The 16,665-nt window shown below is 41.1% G+C and overlaps 1 protein-coding gene across 1 annotated transcript; it reads left to right on the forward strand.

Annotated features, from left to right (window-relative positions):
- The first annotated feature begins 1,494 nt into the window (after window positions 1–1,494).
- On the forward strand, window positions 1,495–15,397 carry ydjc (YdjC chitooligosaccharide deacetylase homolog). Its single transcript, XM_020938389.2, has 7 exons — window positions 1,495–1,649; window positions 1,837–1,900; window positions 3,352–3,527; window positions 6,923–7,079; window positions 8,300–8,399; window positions 12,379–12,556; window positions 14,643–15,397. The coding sequence occupies exons 3-7, from the start codon at window positions 3,364–3,366 to the stop codon at window positions 14,965–14,967; spliced, it is 924 nt and encodes a 307-aa protein (XP_020794048.2). The 5' UTR covers window positions 1,495–1,649; window positions 1,837–1,900; window positions 3,352–3,363; the 3' UTR covers window positions 14,968–15,397.
- Window positions 15,398–16,665: the final 1,268 nt, after the last annotated feature.

A 16,665-nucleotide genomic window follows, 5' to 3' on the forward strand; every position in this document is an offset into this window, starting at 1 on the left:
ACCAGGACAAAAAGCAGGACTAAACCAGGTCTAAACCAGGTCTAAACCAGGACTAAACTAGGGCTAAACCAGGACTAAACCAGGTCTAAACAATATGACACCTAACAGTGGGTGGACATAATTTAAGGTGATCTCATTTAGCAAAAGCAAAGCATTTCTCAGTAAACATATCAATAATATGTTTAATTTGTTTAAGGAAAGACTGGGCTTTTGATTTTCTTTTAGCAGATAAAACATCTTATGTGAAGATCTTCGTCTTTGTTTCTCTACAGTAAAACAAAAGTCTGTTCATTAAGACTTGGGCTCAACAGACAATTTGAAGAGAACAAATGACAATTTTCAGGATGTGGTTGATACATTCATGTAGTTTTAAAAAACATGACAATATCAAGTAATCCAAAGTAATCAGATTACATTACTCACTTTAGGTAATTTAATGGATTACGTTACAAAGTACATTTTGAGGTATGTAATATGTAATCTGTAGGGGAATACATTTAAAAGTAATCTTCCCAACACTGAAAGTAATGAAGTAAAAAAATAAATAGTATCCACTTAAAAATGTACTTAGGTAAAATACACTTACAATACTTTACTACTTTTACTTCGTTACATTCAAGTGTTGGGAAAGTTACTTTTAAAATGTATTCCCCTACAGATTACATACCCTAAAATGTAGTTTGTAACGTAATCCATAAAATTATTTAAGGTGAGTAACGTAATCTGAATACTTGATTTGCTGTAGAGAAGCAAAGATGAGGAAGTACAGCATGATTTAGTCCTGTTAAATCCTGTTTTAGTCCTGGTTCAGTCCTGGTCTAGACCTGGTTTAGACCTGGTTTAGACCTGGTTTTAGTCCTGGTTTTAGACCTGGTATGGACCTGGTTCAGACCTGGTTTTGACCTGGTTTAGACCTGGTTCAGACCTGGTTTAGACCTGGTTTAGACCTGGTTTAGACCTGGTTTAGACCTGGTTTAGACCTGGTTTAGTCCTGGTTTAGACCTGGTATGGACCTGGTTTAGACCTGGTTTAGACCTGGTTTAAGACCTGGTTTAGACCTGGTTTTAGTCCTGGTTTAGACCTGGTTTAGATGTTGTTTTAGTCCTGGTTTAGACCTGGTTTAGACCTGGTTTAAGATCTGGTTTAAGACCTAGTTTAGTGTTCAGCACTGAGTGGAATTACTGGCAAAAGAAAAAGGGATATAGCCCCAAAATGTGAAAACAGGAAAATACCGGCGTGTAATCCATTTATTTGAAAAAAGTAACTGTAATCCAATTACCACTCACTGAAACAGTAACTGTAACTGAATACAGTTACTCATAATTTGTACTATGATTACGTGACTCCGGTACATGTAATCCGTTACTCCCCAACACTGGTTACGTTTTACCACTGAAGTAACTATTGTATATAAGTTACAAATTCTACATGCAGTTACACTATAATGCAGTAGGTGGCAGTAAGGATCTTGTCGTTGGTTTGTGGTCCGCCCATTCAATCCGAATAAGAAACGGTTCATATACTTCCATGATCCAGGTTAGACTCAGGTCTGGTTCAGGCGTGATCCAGGTCCAAACACATCAGGACAGCGCCGGTGATTGTCCGGACTGAGCCTGGTCAGAGCGCACGGACACGACGCGGAGACATGGGTAAGCGCGCGTCTCTCTTCTGCCTCTCGGGCTGACACATGCCAACGAGCTCTAGTAGTATGATTAATCTGGTTTTTGTTTTTGGTTTTTTTAAGCTGTAAAGTCCACGAAAACTTCGGTGTGTGCGCACTGACAGCCCGTTAAACGTGAATAATGCTCAACTTAATAGGCTGTTGTTTTCACACAGGGTCCGGGGAAAAGTTACAACAAGACTACAAGAGGCACCCTACTCCCACGTGAAAACACTACAGGTATTTTTGCATAGAAGTTCACGACATCCTTTACTGTCTGTTACGTGACAGCTGCTCTCAGTCTCACCTGACACGTACACGTAACGTAATCCACGTTTATGGCACAGTGGCTCTTTATGACTGTGTGCATGTTGGACTGGTTTGTTCAGGTGACAGATGAGCTGAGCATAATCTAAATGTACCGCGGTAAACATGGTGTGAAATGTTAACTGTACTATTGCTAAAACCGTCTGGAAGTGCCGCTTGATGTTAAAGGGCACTAGATTACGCGCTTTTCTGATCTACAGTATAATTATATTATGTTTATAATGTTTATAATGTAGTTTCCTCATCACAAATATACCCGGAGTTGTGTTGTTTCATTCACACATGTTTAACACACAAACCCTGCATGTTTAGACTGAATTCTTCTCTCAAACAGAAAAGATTCTGTTCCACCTTGTGATGTCATGTGGTAGTACATGAAGGGCTCCACTGTGTTTTTAAACTCCACACATCTTCACTAGAATCATTTGGTTAATTTCTGCCCTGGAGCTGCCTATGTCCACCTTTACTGAACTAAAGGTAAAAGGAGCAGTTAACTTGAAAACTACCACATGACATCACAAAGTGGAACATTGGATGTGTAAACAGACAGCTCCACAAAACAACAATAAGACAAGTTCAGGTATGTTTCTGAGGAGATAACATTATAACATTATAACATTATAACATGACTTAAAGTTCACAAGAATCTATTTAGTTTAAAATGACCTTTTAAAGGTTAGACTACTTATTTCATTAAAATGTAATTAACATAGAAATCTTATGCCTAATAATCTTGCCTAGTTTTTCTAGTGTTTCAATCCTGGTGAACTTTACAATCGTACTTCCTGTTTGATCATACAAACCGGTAGTTTCATGACTGTTCCCTAGCAACGTGCTGAATCATGTTTAGGAGGGGCTCTTATGCAAAACCAACTTGGAGCTTTCATTATGTTATAAAACTGTATCCTCATCAAAAACATGTCAGAATAGGTTTTACAGTCATCCATGCATGTCTGAGTAATCTAGTGATCCGTCTCAGGCCCTATTCAAACCCTCCTTACAGTTCACTGTAAGATTCTGTGCAAGGCTCCGCCCACAAGGCTACACCACCCATACACCCACAGCACAATTCTCCATAAATATACAAAAAGATGATACAAAACTGTACGCAGCAACTTGACAAACCTGATGCTTTGTGCAGTAGTTTGATGAGCAGGAGACACACTGATTGTGTTGTAATAATGATGTGCAGTGTTGGGAAGTAGCACAGATCCTGCAGTGCGTGATTTTTTTTTTTGTCTCTAATTATACATAAATAAATGCACAACAAAAATAAAGCTGTTAGTGAAAAATTGTGTCATAGGATAACAATGCAGCTCGATGTAAATTATTTACAGGACCCTCTTTACTAATGTTTGTTGCAGTGAGGAGCAGCAATGCCTCAGTCCAGGATGCAGTTGGTGGTGACGGGTGATGACTTTGGGTACTGCCCACGGAGGAACCAGGGGCTGGTGGAGTGCTTTCTTTCCGGAGCCATCACCACAGTGTCCCTGCTAGTCAACGGCTCTGCTGCTCAACAGGCTGCTGAGTTGGCCAAGAGGTCAGTGCCAGCTCTGCACGCTGGAGCGTACAGGGAGTCCCGCTCAGTCGACTTTCCACTAGGGTTGGGACTATAAACAATAATATGGTTTATCGTGATAAATAGGGCACACAATAATTGTCCGTGGGACATTTTATATAATCGTGATAAATGCCAACAAAGAGAATCACCACTATATCACCAGAATGTGCAGAAAAAACCTACTTACTCATGATGATCTCGTCTAGATCATTGTTGTTTTCACTTATAACAAAATACAATTGTATAACAGTTGTTTAAATATGGAACCTATTCATAATATTCAAATTATATTTATTTATAACCATGACATTTTTAACCTGTCAAAACTCTCCAATCTGGTGGTATTGTCAAAATCACTCACCTGACACAACATTTGCCAGTGCCTCATCTCTGGGCCTGGTTAGTACTTGGATGGAAAACTTGCAGGAATGCAGGTGCCAAAGTGGAGAATCAGTGGCTCTAGTGAAAACACTTCCTAATTAGGGTTGTCATGTCATTTAGATCATAAGGATTTCTATGGCACCACAACACAAAGGAGAAGTGAGTGAGACAGCTAAAGATATGCTAGATTTTACTTTTTTATCTGTAAAAAGGCAGATTAATCTCGTGCTTCACAAGTTAAATTCATTCTTTCCTTGTACTATTTTCTGCATAAATAACAGTTTTTCAAGAACTCCCTCTGCAGGTGTAGTCTTGTGACTGCAGTTTGTTCAGATACACACAGATATAAAATAGCTGTATTTATCCAATCGCACATGTCAGCCATGTATTTTCATGTCCTCGTGGTCCCATTGTGTATCTTTGGAAAGAGTCAGTTCATTGTCAGTGTCTGATATGGGGAAACTCTGTTTAAAGTCAAGCAGTTTGAAGCGACTCTGTCCTACCATAACACACCATTCTGAACAGTTTTCAAGCCATGAGTGTCTGTAAACTATTTTAGATAAATATATGTAGTATTATTCCATGTATTTGTTGTCTGACAGATTACAAAAGACATTTGTCTGTGAGTTGTTCTGGAGCTGTGTGGACAATGCTCACATTAAGCTGCTCATGTTATTCAACATTATCATGTTATTTTCTGAACTATGTTATGTTGTTTCCTGAACAAACCTGGACTTAGACTTAGACAAACTTTACTGATCCACAATGGAAATGACTTGGACACAGGAGCTCACACATCACAATATATTACAATAACAAAGAGTCAAAAATATAAATGGTAATAATAAATTCAAAATAAGTAGCAAAAAAGATCAAATAAGGCATCATTATTTAAATGTAAATGTACAAGTCAAAATAAAATAGAAAAATAAGTAATACAAAATGTCAGCTAAAGAAGAGGTCATAAGTGCAAAAACATGCACAATCAGAGATAGCAACCTGGTCCTCCATGAGGCATCAGTGGGGGCAGTTCATCACCACGGAAGCAGCTTGCCGATCCTTTATAATGGCGTGACCTTTCAATTGACCCGTGTGACCTCAGTTGACCTCGGATCGTCACCAGACTTTTTTTTTTTTTTTGCGGCATCGGGCACAGGGGCTTGACCCACCTACCAAATCTGGTGACAATCAGTCCATAAATGGCGGAATTATCACGGGTGGACAGACACACACAGACACACACAGACACACACACACACACACACACACACACACACACACACACACACACACACACACACACACACACACACACACACACATACGTACATACACATACATACACAGACACACACATACATACACAGACACACACACACATGTACAGACACACACACACATGTACATACACATACATACACATACATACACAGACACACACATACACACATACACACACACACATGTACATACACATACACACACAGACACACATACACATACATACACAGACACACACATACATACACAGACACACACATACATACACAGACACACACAGACACACACATACACAGACACACACACACAGACACACACACACACACGTACATACACATACACACACAGACACACACAGACACACACATGTACAGACACACACACACATGTACATACACACACATACACATGTACATACACAGACACACACAGACACACACACACACATGTACATACACATACACACACAGACACACACAGACACACACAGACACACATACACATACATACACAGACACACACATACATACACAGACACACACATACATACACAGACACACACAGACACACACAGACACACACAGACACACACAGACACACACAGACACAGAGACACACACGCACGCACAGAGACACACACACACACACACACACACGATGAATACAAAACCTGGTCAAACCTTCGGGGACCAGATAATGATGATTGACAGGACATAGGGTTATCTGTTCCATAAGGGTTAGATGTTGTACAGTTGTAGGGAGTATTATCTGTTCCATAAGGGTTAGATGTTGTACAGTTGTAGGGAGTATTATCTGTTACATCAGGGTGAGTTGTTGTATAGTTGTAGGGAGTATTATCTGTTCCATAAGGGTTAGATGTTGTACAGTTGTAGGGAGTATTATCTATTACATAAGGGTGAGATGTTGTACAGTTGTAGGGAGTATTATCTGTTACATAAGGGTGAGTTGTTGTACAGTTGTAGGGAGTATTATCTGTTCCGTAAGGGTGAGATGTACAGTTGTAGGGAGTATTATAGTCTGAATGTAGTCCTGTATCTCACACTGTTTGAGTGGAGCTGTAGGAGCCTGTTGGAGAATGAACTCCTCTGTCCCTCTATAGTCTGGTGCAGTAGGTGAGTTATTGTATAGTTGTAGGGAGTATTATCTGTCCCTCTATAGTCTGGTACAGTGGGTGAGTTGTTGTACACTTGTAGGGAGTATTATCTGTCCCTCTATAGTCTGGTACAGTGGGTGAGTTGTTGTACACTTGTAGGGAGTATTATCTGTCCCTCTATAGTCTGGTACAGTGGGTGAGTTGTTGTACACTTGTAGGGAGTATTATCTGTCCCTCTATAGTCTGGTACAGTGGGTGAGTTGTTGTACACTTGTACGGAGTATTATCTGTCCCTCTATAGTCTGGTACAGTGGGTGAGTTATTGTACAGTTGTAGGGAGTATTATCTGTCCCTCTATAGTCTGGTACAGTGGGTGAGTTATTGTACAGTTGTAGGGAGTATTATCTGTCCCTCTATAGTCTGGTGCAGACTGGTGCAAACTTACATACAACTACTTTAAAAAACTGTCTTCCTCTTTTCATGTTTTGAAGATTAGGTCCCCCAGCTTTAATATCCAAATGAATTGTTAATACTGTGATAATACAGTGTACATGTGGTAGCATTCTACTGTTTAAAAGTATCTCGTTTGTGTGGTCAGACATAGTATCCCCATCGGGCTCCACGCTAACCTGTCGGAGGGCGTGCCCGTGTGCCCCAGCCTGCTGCAGTCCTCTCTGGTGGACCACCGCGGGTTCTTCCACGGAAAGATGGGCTTCCGACGCCGCCTGGAAAGAGGGCAACTGTGCCTCACACAGGTGGGCCGCAGGATGTGGAATCTTGCATTGATTACACTATTAATGGTAAAGGTGGTGTATTATGTAAAAGACATTTCTGAGCTGTTACTTATAACAGTACTCCCTCATCATAAGCTGAGTCAAGAGGTTTATTTCAGTTGCTTCATACATGTTGAGTGATCCTGTATTGCTCTGTGTTCAAAGCACAAGTGCTCAGAAAATGTCTGTTTCACTTTCCTACTATTTCCGCCCACTGCTCTGTACTTCAAATTACTTGAAGTAATGTCTGGTATGTGAGCAGCTTTATAAAATCATACTTTCTGAATGATAAAGTGAAGTTAAGGGACACACAGCTAAAAACACTTTTAATTGTAGGTTTGCTTGTTTGAAGTGTATTCTACAGAAATAACTATATCGTTTTATTTGTGACCTGAGTCTTTATGATGCCCTCTTATCAGAATGATTTGGAGTGAGGTGGCATGGTAGTACCTGGGCCTTTCCTTGTGGAGCTTGCACATGATTGGCTCTTTGATTTTGTGCTGGGATCACATATGGTTGCAGATTAGTCCTTATAGCTGCAGGTGTCTGGATGGGTTTCCTCTGGACACTCCAGTTTTCCCCATCAACCCAAAACATGCAGCAATGGTCAAATCCTTCAGCTAAGGTAGACCTACACAAGAACTTCTCTGGATCTGGAGATGGTCTCAGGCATAGCATTGCAGCACCCACTGCTCCTGATGAGATTACTCTGTGGTAGTGAAGGATGGGTCAAATAGAGAGGACAGATTTCCCTATGGGGACAATAAAGTGCACGCGAACCAAATGATCTTCTAGACTAGGGGTGGGCAAACATTTTGACTCGTGGGCCACAAAGGGTTCTACAGTTTGACGGAAGGGCCGGACCAGGAGCAGATGAATGGAGTTTTTTGGTAATCTACCTCATAAGAGAAAAAAAAACATGGATTATGAAAAAACATATCCCATATTTAATATATCCAAAATATCTGTCTTTCAAGTCCCACAGGATTTGCTATTTATTGAAATAACTTTTAAAACACTGAAAATTCTTCTTATTATTATTGCTCTTCAAGTTTGGCTGGATTAAAAAGATTAAAGGGCCGCACATGGCCCCCGGGCCATAGTTTGCCCACCCCTGTTCTAGACTTTCCTACCAGTTAGGATTGGATCTGGATCTGTCAAAACAATGAATCATGTTTTTTGGGGTTTTTTTTGGTTCTCAGGTGGAGATGGAGCTGCGTGCTCAGGTGAAGCGCTTCATAGAACTGACCGGCCATCGCCCACAGCACATGGACGGACACCAACATGTACACGTGCTGCCAGGTAAACACCATAGACTGTAAATGGACATAGCTAAAGCTCTAGCTGCTGTGTTCCAAATGAGCGGGAAGTGGTTCCTTCAAGTTCTGGTTGCAGTTGACTTCTACTGAAAAAAAAACTGCTGCTGTGTGTCAGACTTGTCATTTTGATCTTAATGTTTGTATTAACCCACTCCATTTGGTCCTGCTGTTTTTATTTTTTCCCTAAATCAAGATATGAACATTAATATCAGACCAATAATGAGCTGCCCGCATTACGCCCCTCCTGCACGCACCCCTGCCAAACCAACGGTGCTGGCAGGAGGGGGCGTGTGCCTTCAACAGCCTTGTTCCTGATTGGTTCTTTGGTTTTGTGCTGGGACGTTCACACATGGTTCCTGGTTGCAAATTAGTCCCTATAACTGCTAATCTCACTGAGCTTCATTTGGTTGCAACTGAACACTATGGTGACGTCACACTCCTTTAGCTCATCAGTTCATTTCTATTACACAGTCTATGGCTGTGACACACACACATACACACACATGCACGTGCTGTCAGGTTCCACACACACATATATGCACATACACACCATCGTGTTGCTGGGTAACACACACACACACCAGCACTGAGCTGTTCACTGAAGACACAGCTCTGAGTGACAGTACTTCATTGTGCTGAGTGGAGTGAGTGTGTTATCCTGTGTTTCTGATGAAAGGGGGAGGGGCCACTACACACCTACTCCACCTCACTCACACATGCCACTGATAACAGCACTTTTGACACTAGTGGAAAAGAATTAAGAGATAAGATGTTGAACTCTGCACTGTTTCTGTTTCGAGTGGAGAGGACCAATAATTACACAAATCTGTGCCCATAAACCAGTAGTACAACTGCAAATGATTCCATCACAGAACTCACATCTTCTTTTTCCATTTTAACCAATGGGCTTTTCAGAATGTTGTGATATCACATGACATACTCCCTGTTCTTTTAGGCCCGTATAGAGTATGTTACAGAACAATTATACATTCAGCAGCATGCATGGATGACATCTAAAACCTCTTCTGGCACAGTTGTGACAAGGAAACAATGATATAACATGGCTCCAAAATGTTGATTTTATATAATACCCCCTCTTTATACATAACTTAGACTTAGACAAACTTTATTGATCCACAAGGGAAATGGTTTGAACAAGGAGAATGATTTGAAAACAATCTATTAAACATATTGTATAAATATGGTGCCCTGTAGGGCTCAAAACGAGAATATGAATCAATATAAATGTCCTTGGTAATGAAATATAAACATATTTAATCATTTAAATATGTAATATTAAAACAGACATATATTATATATTATATTAAAATAATTTTAAAAATCTATTTAATATTATTTATTCATTTAAATCCAGTATTATAAAAACCAGTGCATCCTTGTTTAATCCTATTTGTCACTATAATTTAAATATGAATATAATTAGGCGTTTAGAGGTGTAAACATCAGCATATACACATGTGGTCTGCTTTCATCCACACAGTATTATTATAGCTTACAGACATACAGACGTGGACAAAATTGTTGGTTCCCCTCTGGTAATGAAAGAAAAATCATCAATCGTCACTGAAATAACTTGAAACTGAGAAAAGCAATAATAAATGAAAAAATTCCTGACAAATAACCAATGAAAATCAGACACTGTTTTTGAACTGCTGTTCAAAAGAATAATTTTAAAAAACAAACTAATGAAACTGGCCTGGACAAAAATGATGGTACCCGTAGAAAAGATTGTAAGTAACTGAACAACAGGGACATGTTAAACTTTGGTGTGTCTCTAATCTGCATCACAGGTTCTTCAAACTTGTCCTCAGTCAGTCTGTCTGTTTAAAGGGAGACATGTGTCATTGTGCTGTTTGGAGACATGATGGACACAACACTGAACATGGACCAAAGAAAGAGAAGAAGAGAACTGTGTCAGGAGACTAGAAAGAAAATGATAGACAAGCAGGTTAAATATAAAGACAATAAGACCATCTCCAAGCAGCGTGATGTTCCTGTGATTACAGCAGTGCTTCTCAAATAGTGGGGCCCCCCAGGGGGGCGCGAGGCTCCGTCAACGGGGGCGCGTTTGACCTCGGGGAACATGCTTTTTTATTTTTTTATTTAGATTTTTTTTTACTGTCTTAAGGGCCGTTCACACCAAAGCGTCAAAAAACGCCTTGTCGCCTCTATTTGGAGCCTTTGCATTTGAGTTCAGACGCCCCCGACGCGCGTCTTTGACGCCGTGGACGAACGGGACAAAAATACTTGACGCGCGTCCGTTGCCCTGGAAACAAGAGCCCGGTCCCGGTATTTTCCCGAAACAATGTCAGACCAGACTGAGAGAGTGTTTTTATGACATAAAACATCAACGGAGGAGATCGGGTCGACGACTTGGGCGTATATATATTTATACTCCGCTAATGACACTGGATCAGTCCCGGTCTAGTCCTGGTCTAATACCGGTCTGGTCCTGGTCTAATCACGGTCTAGTCCCGGTCTAGTCCTGGTCTAATCACGGTCTAGTCCCGGTCTGGTCCCGGTCTAGTCCCGGTCTAGTCCCGGTCTAATCACGGTCTAGTCCCGGTCTAGTCCTTGTTTAGTCTCGGTCTAGTCTCGGTCTAGTCCTTGTTTAGTCCCGGTCTAGTCCTGGTTTGGTCCTGGTCCGGTCCTGGTGTAGTCCTCGGCTCGGTGATTGTGGCGTATATATTTATTCTCCGCTCGTGTTTGTGGTTCTCGTTCTGGTTCTCGGGTTTTTCTTCCTGATAATAACGTCGCTGCGTCTCTGGATACTCGTCCCTGATTGATTGACGCGGCGCGTCTGACGCGAAAAGTTCAGCATTTTCAACTTCTTGACGCTGACGCCTTGGACGCGCGTCTTGGCCGCTGACGCCAAAACGCTCAAGACGCGCTGCGCTGACGCCAGATTCGCGCCGCGCTGACGCCGAAAACGCGCCGCAAAAACGCAGGACGCTCTAGTCGCGCGTCCACATAGACTTTACATAGAAAGTGGACGCTTTGACGCTTTGGTCTGAACGGGCCTTTAGAATAAAGTGCAATTGCACTTCCACTACATTAGGGGGCAGAGCGCTCTCATTGGCAGAGTGTGCGCAGGGAGCATTCGCTCGGTGGTGTAGGAGTTTTGTTTGCACTGAGCATGCGCGCTTTGCACACAGCACAGAGTTTGAGTATGAAGTGTAGACACGAAGTGTAGCAGACCCTCAAGTGACACCATGAAAACATATTTAACAGGGATGAGAAGACAGGTGGAGAGAGACGGAGATAAAGAGACAAACGAAAATCTCCCGAAAGCTAAGACGAGGAAATATGACGAAGCGTATGTAGCGCTTGGCTTCACTGTGACTACGGTGGGAGACGAGGAAAGACCGGTGTGTTACTGTGTCTAAAAATGTTGGCAGCGGACAGCATGAAGCCCAATAAATTAAGGCGTCACTTAAATACATTACACCCCAATCACTCTGATAAGCCGCTTGAGTTTTTTCAGTGAAAACGTGCCGAATATTGCCGACAATCATCCCGCTTGTGACTGCTACTTCAGTAAACCAGTGAGCGTTGTTGGCATCATATAAGGTGGCAGTGTTAGGCAGAGGTGTACTTATAACAATTTTATAGACAAATGATACTATCTGTAGTCACGCGGGGGGGCGCGAGATGTTTTATTCGTCCTAGGGGGGGGCATGACAGAAAATAATTGAGAAGCACTGGATTACAGTTACACATGTTCTTCAGAAGTTTAAGGTCCACAGGACTGAAGAAAATGTAACATTGCTTGCTAATTATTGCTTTTCTCAGTTTCAAGTTATTTCAGTGATCATTGTTGAGTTTTCTTTGATTGCCAAAGGAGTACCAACAATTTTCTCCACGTCTGTACAGACTATGTCCCAATCTGAACATTAAACTATAACAGTGACAGTGGGCTGACTGTGTTGTTGTATGTGCAGGGGTGCGGCTGGTCTTTGCTCAGGTCCTGTCTGACTTGAGCATCCCGTTCACCAGAGTACCAGTGGAACCCGGTCTCCACAGCTGCCCATGGCTCCAGGCTCCTCTGAGGACCTTCTACAGCCAGGTGGAGCAGGACGCCCTGGATTCCATTCCTGTGTTCAGAAAATACTCCCTCAGGTGAACATACACAGCTCCCCAAGTTTACAGCAGGCTCTATTATCAAACAATCAGCCAATATGGCCTAAGAGTCACTCATGTCTGTTCAAATCTACTGTCTAAACCAGGGGTGTCAAACATACAGCCCGGGGGCCGGATCCAAGACCTTTAATCTGGCCCTCGGCTGATTTTTTACTAAAATATTTGAATTATATTTTCTACTAAAATATTGTTAATTTTCTGCGGTGCTGAGCATACCAGCATCTCCAGCGTCTCTGTACGTGGCCCCTCCCACCAGAGCAGCACAAATGAAGACTTGTCTCTTTCCAAACGCTCTTAAAGGACGATCGTTTTGACTGTTGACCGTGACAAAATGTCAACAAAATGTCCCAAAAGAAAAGTGAGAAAAGTGGAGCCGAGTGCAGGATTTTCCAAGAAAAATCGACTTATTCCTATTTACTTACACGTTAATGTTAAAACATTGTGCTGAAATTGCATTTTTCTTAAAGTTTCAGGTTTTTCATAATATGATAATATTTTGTAAAAGAAAGAGTTCATCAGTTCAAAAAGATTTCTGTTATAGATTTGCGTTTCTCTGCACAAATATTTGAACTTATTGTTATTTTTGGTGTATATATGCATTTTTTTTCCTGGCTCCTTTGAGATCAAAGTTGGTTGGATACTGTCCCCGGACCAAAATGAATTTTTCACTCCTGGTCTAAACAAATGTGTTTCAGGCACTGGCACATTAATGCTCCATCCAGAGTGAGAATGTGTGATGAATACAAACATGACAGTCAAGTATATATATTCATTTAGTCTGAAAACATTTGAAAATGTATAAAGTTCATAAACTGGACTGTTGTATTTCTTAAACATTTGAGCAGCAAACTAAACTATGAAGGGAAAACCACGTGTGAATGAATGTAAGTCTCATACACTCAGGTGCCCACTGAGACACTTTCATCAACATAAAGAAAGATGTAAATCACATCCTCTTTGTCTCGATGTCCAGGTCTCAGGCCACACAGAACATTTCATATTCAACATATCCAACATTTGGCCTTCAGACTGCTGAAACAGATCAGGGTTCTTTTATAAAACCAGCTCATACAAATCAGTTCAAATAATTCTACACTGGACAATAAAACATGACAACACACATAAATCACACACAGAACATAACCTCTCCTCTTCTGGGACTGTGGAGCACCTCACTTCCTCTAGAATCACCTCTCCTGCTTTGAGCTCAGTACATCAGCCTCTTTCACTGGCACGGTTCTCTTGGAGCGGGTTTGTTTGGTTTCCATACTCCAGGCTCCAAGTCCAGGGGCAGATCTCAGTCGTATCTGAATTATTCTTGTAATCACAAAGCTGATTTTAGCAATTAACAAAACATTTAATCATCTCAAGTTGGCTAAAGTTAAGCTAGTGCAAAAACTAAACTACTTTCCCTTTATGGTCTGCTTTTTCTACATGTATTTCACTTCACTCCTTTACGCTGCGTTCTTTACGTGACGCACTGGGTTTGGCCCATGTTAGATGTATTATGACATAAATATAATATATTCCATCTTTATAAGTGAGTACCATGCATCCATAAACAGGAAATAACTATTTTAGCTTTGTTTTGCTCACATGTCGGCTCAGCATTTAAGTTGCCATCACTGGAAACTTAAATGTTTCTGGTTTGTTGAGAAATTATTTTATTTGTATCAGCTTTTTGCCAGTGTTTCTCTTGGCCATTTTAACCACGTCCTCAGCAGTGCCACACCGGCCTCAGACCCAGACCCCTCTGAGAGCTAGAACCCTCCAGGGCCCCTTTCGGACCCCTCAAATTCAGTGGTAGGGCTAACATTACATTAACATTAGGCAGTGCAGACACAAGTGACCCAATGGAAATGAGGCTAAAGATACATCTAGCTTGTTTTTAAATAATATTGGACATAGGGCTAAATAATAATTAGGAAACTGCCCTTTAAACTGTAAATAACTCCTGTGCATTCGTCAGAAGACATCCACAGAGCAGTGGTTTAGGATGATACATATTGAATACACACAGATACTACATACTACAGTCTGTTTGACTAGAATGACCTCTTCACAGGTGGCCTGATGTGTACCTTGGACTGACCACAATGGGCCAAAACATGTCTGTGTCCAGCCTCCAGAGGGCGCTGTCCCACGCCCTGTCCACAGAGTCGTCTGACAGCACACCCAGGGAGCGCCCGCTGAGCGCCGAGCTGATGGTGCACCCCGGGTATCCCAGCCTACCCGAGGAGGGGGGCTGTGGGGAGGGGCCCGATGACTTCTCCCAGTCCTCTGAGCGACAACACGAGCTCCAGGTGCTCACAGACCCTGCTCTGAGTGCTGTGTACCAGAGCCAGCGGGTCCAGCTCTGTACCTTCAAAGAGCTGCACACAAGCACATGACACATACACACAACTCGGGGATGAAGATAAGATGAAACTCTCACTGTACTTCAAGGAGCGACTCAAGTTTTCAAGGAGAGGTAGAAGAAGTCAGCAACCACACCTATGAGAGGCTTCAAACACTCCTGGTGATGGTGCAATGATGTTGTATTCATCGAGGAGCCAAAAGATTGTTTGTTCGAAATCCACCTGGGCACTTTGCAGAGTTCTGTTTCATCCCTGCTGACCACTCTGACAATTCTCCAGGATTCATAGAACCGTAGTTACATTTGTAACTTTTGTAATGTGGCTGGTTTGGACGGGAATGGCATCCAGTGTAAAAATCAAACCAAACATCCAACCTTGTGACTGGCTGTATTTGTCAAGCTCTGCTAAAAAAGGTTTGTTAAAAGTACTGGTATTGATAAAGTAAAAGTGCTTTTTCCTTGTACTTGACACTTTTTTTACAATTTAAATGTAACAACATTGATCTTTCATGGTCTTGGCTGCTGTCCCTGTGCGTGTGTGCATGTTGCTCCAATTTTAAGAATTCATTTGTTAGACACAAGAATGATTTTAGTGACCATCAAATGCACTTATATCTGTTCTGATCCAAATGTACTGGGTGTTTCCATGGTCCTTTTTCTGACTGAAATGAACACTACATGAAGGTTTTTCAAATGGGACACATCAGGGATGCTTCTATCAACAGGATTCTACACGTACTGTATGTTCAGGTCTTTATTTGTATTTTGAGTTTGTCATTGTCTGTGGTATTTGTGTGTTTTTCACCTCAAGACATTTTAATATAGAATTTATAATTTAAGGTTTTTAAAAAACATGATTGTGGCAGGAATATTTTTTCTGTATTGATATTTTCATAAATGACAGAATGTTTTGATAGAAGTTAATTCTCTAGGTTCAGTTCACACCTGGTGTGCCTTTATGAAGGGCTTAGATCTGTTTCTGTAGTCTAGTCCTGTAGCTTTACATTGTTTACATTACTGCTGCTCACTTGAATGTGTTCTACCCTCACAATCGTCCAGTATGTTCATGCATTCATGTTAAAACTAACAGAACTAATCTGCCCTCCTTCTCAGTTTTGAACTTTTAGACTTGAACACAATCGTAGCAAAAGTAGCAACATCTACAAGTATGTAGCACCAAGAAAAGCATCCATAAACATGTGATGATCTGATTATGACTGAACACCTGGGAAATGCCTGTGTGAAGTTTGAAAGCCATAATGAGAAAATTGCATTGCATAATGTTTTGTGATGTGCTGCCAAGGACACCCGTCCTATCAAACCTCTCAGGGGCATTTTATTCATCAGCTTTTCTACAGGTTTTTAAACTTTCACTGTAGATGATGTTCTTAATAAAACAATTCTGTTTAAAAGAAGAAAAAAAACATTTGTATGTTACCTCTTACAGCCATCCCATTTCAATACACATCAGGAAACAGGCTTTTTTACTTTTGGGTTTGTCACTGCTCTTAACAGATTCAAAATGTATTCCCATGTTTCATACTCACATTTCATGATGATTATTTAGGAATGTAAATTATTTTCAAAATTACATTTATTTAAGCTTTTCAGTGAATGCATACATTCACGTTGAATGCAAATTGGAAGCATAGACCAACATATTATTATTGTTTAGAAAAGAAATATTCTGGCCAGTAATCAGACGTTACATAAATCACAATACATCTGCATT

This window comes from Boleophthalmus pectinirostris, unplaced genomic scaffold (genome assembly GCF_026225935.1).
Source record: "Boleophthalmus pectinirostris isolate CB_2022bp ecotype Guang Dong unplaced genomic scaffold, ASM2622593v1 HiC_scaffold_4, whole genome shotgun sequence".
NCBI classification, from domain to species: domain Eukaryota; kingdom Metazoa; phylum Chordata; class Actinopteri; order Gobiiformes; family Gobiidae; genus Boleophthalmus; species Boleophthalmus pectinirostris.

What these genes read in the sequence shown, in the direction of transcription:
- ydjc (XM_020938389.2), top strand. Translation starts at nt 3,364, where the DNA reads ATGCCTCAGTCCAGGATGCAGTTGGTGGTGACGGGTGATGACTTTGGG. An exon ending in ACATGTACACGTGCTGCCAG is followed by an intron (nt 8,400 to 12,378) that starts GTAAACACCATA and finishes TTGTATGTGCAG; the next exon opens with GGGTGCGGCTGGTCTTTGCT. An exon ending in TTCAGAAAATACTCCCTCAG is followed by an intron (nt 12,557 to 14,642) that starts GTGAACATACAC and finishes ACCTCTTCACAG; the next exon opens with GTGGCCTGATGTGTACCTTG.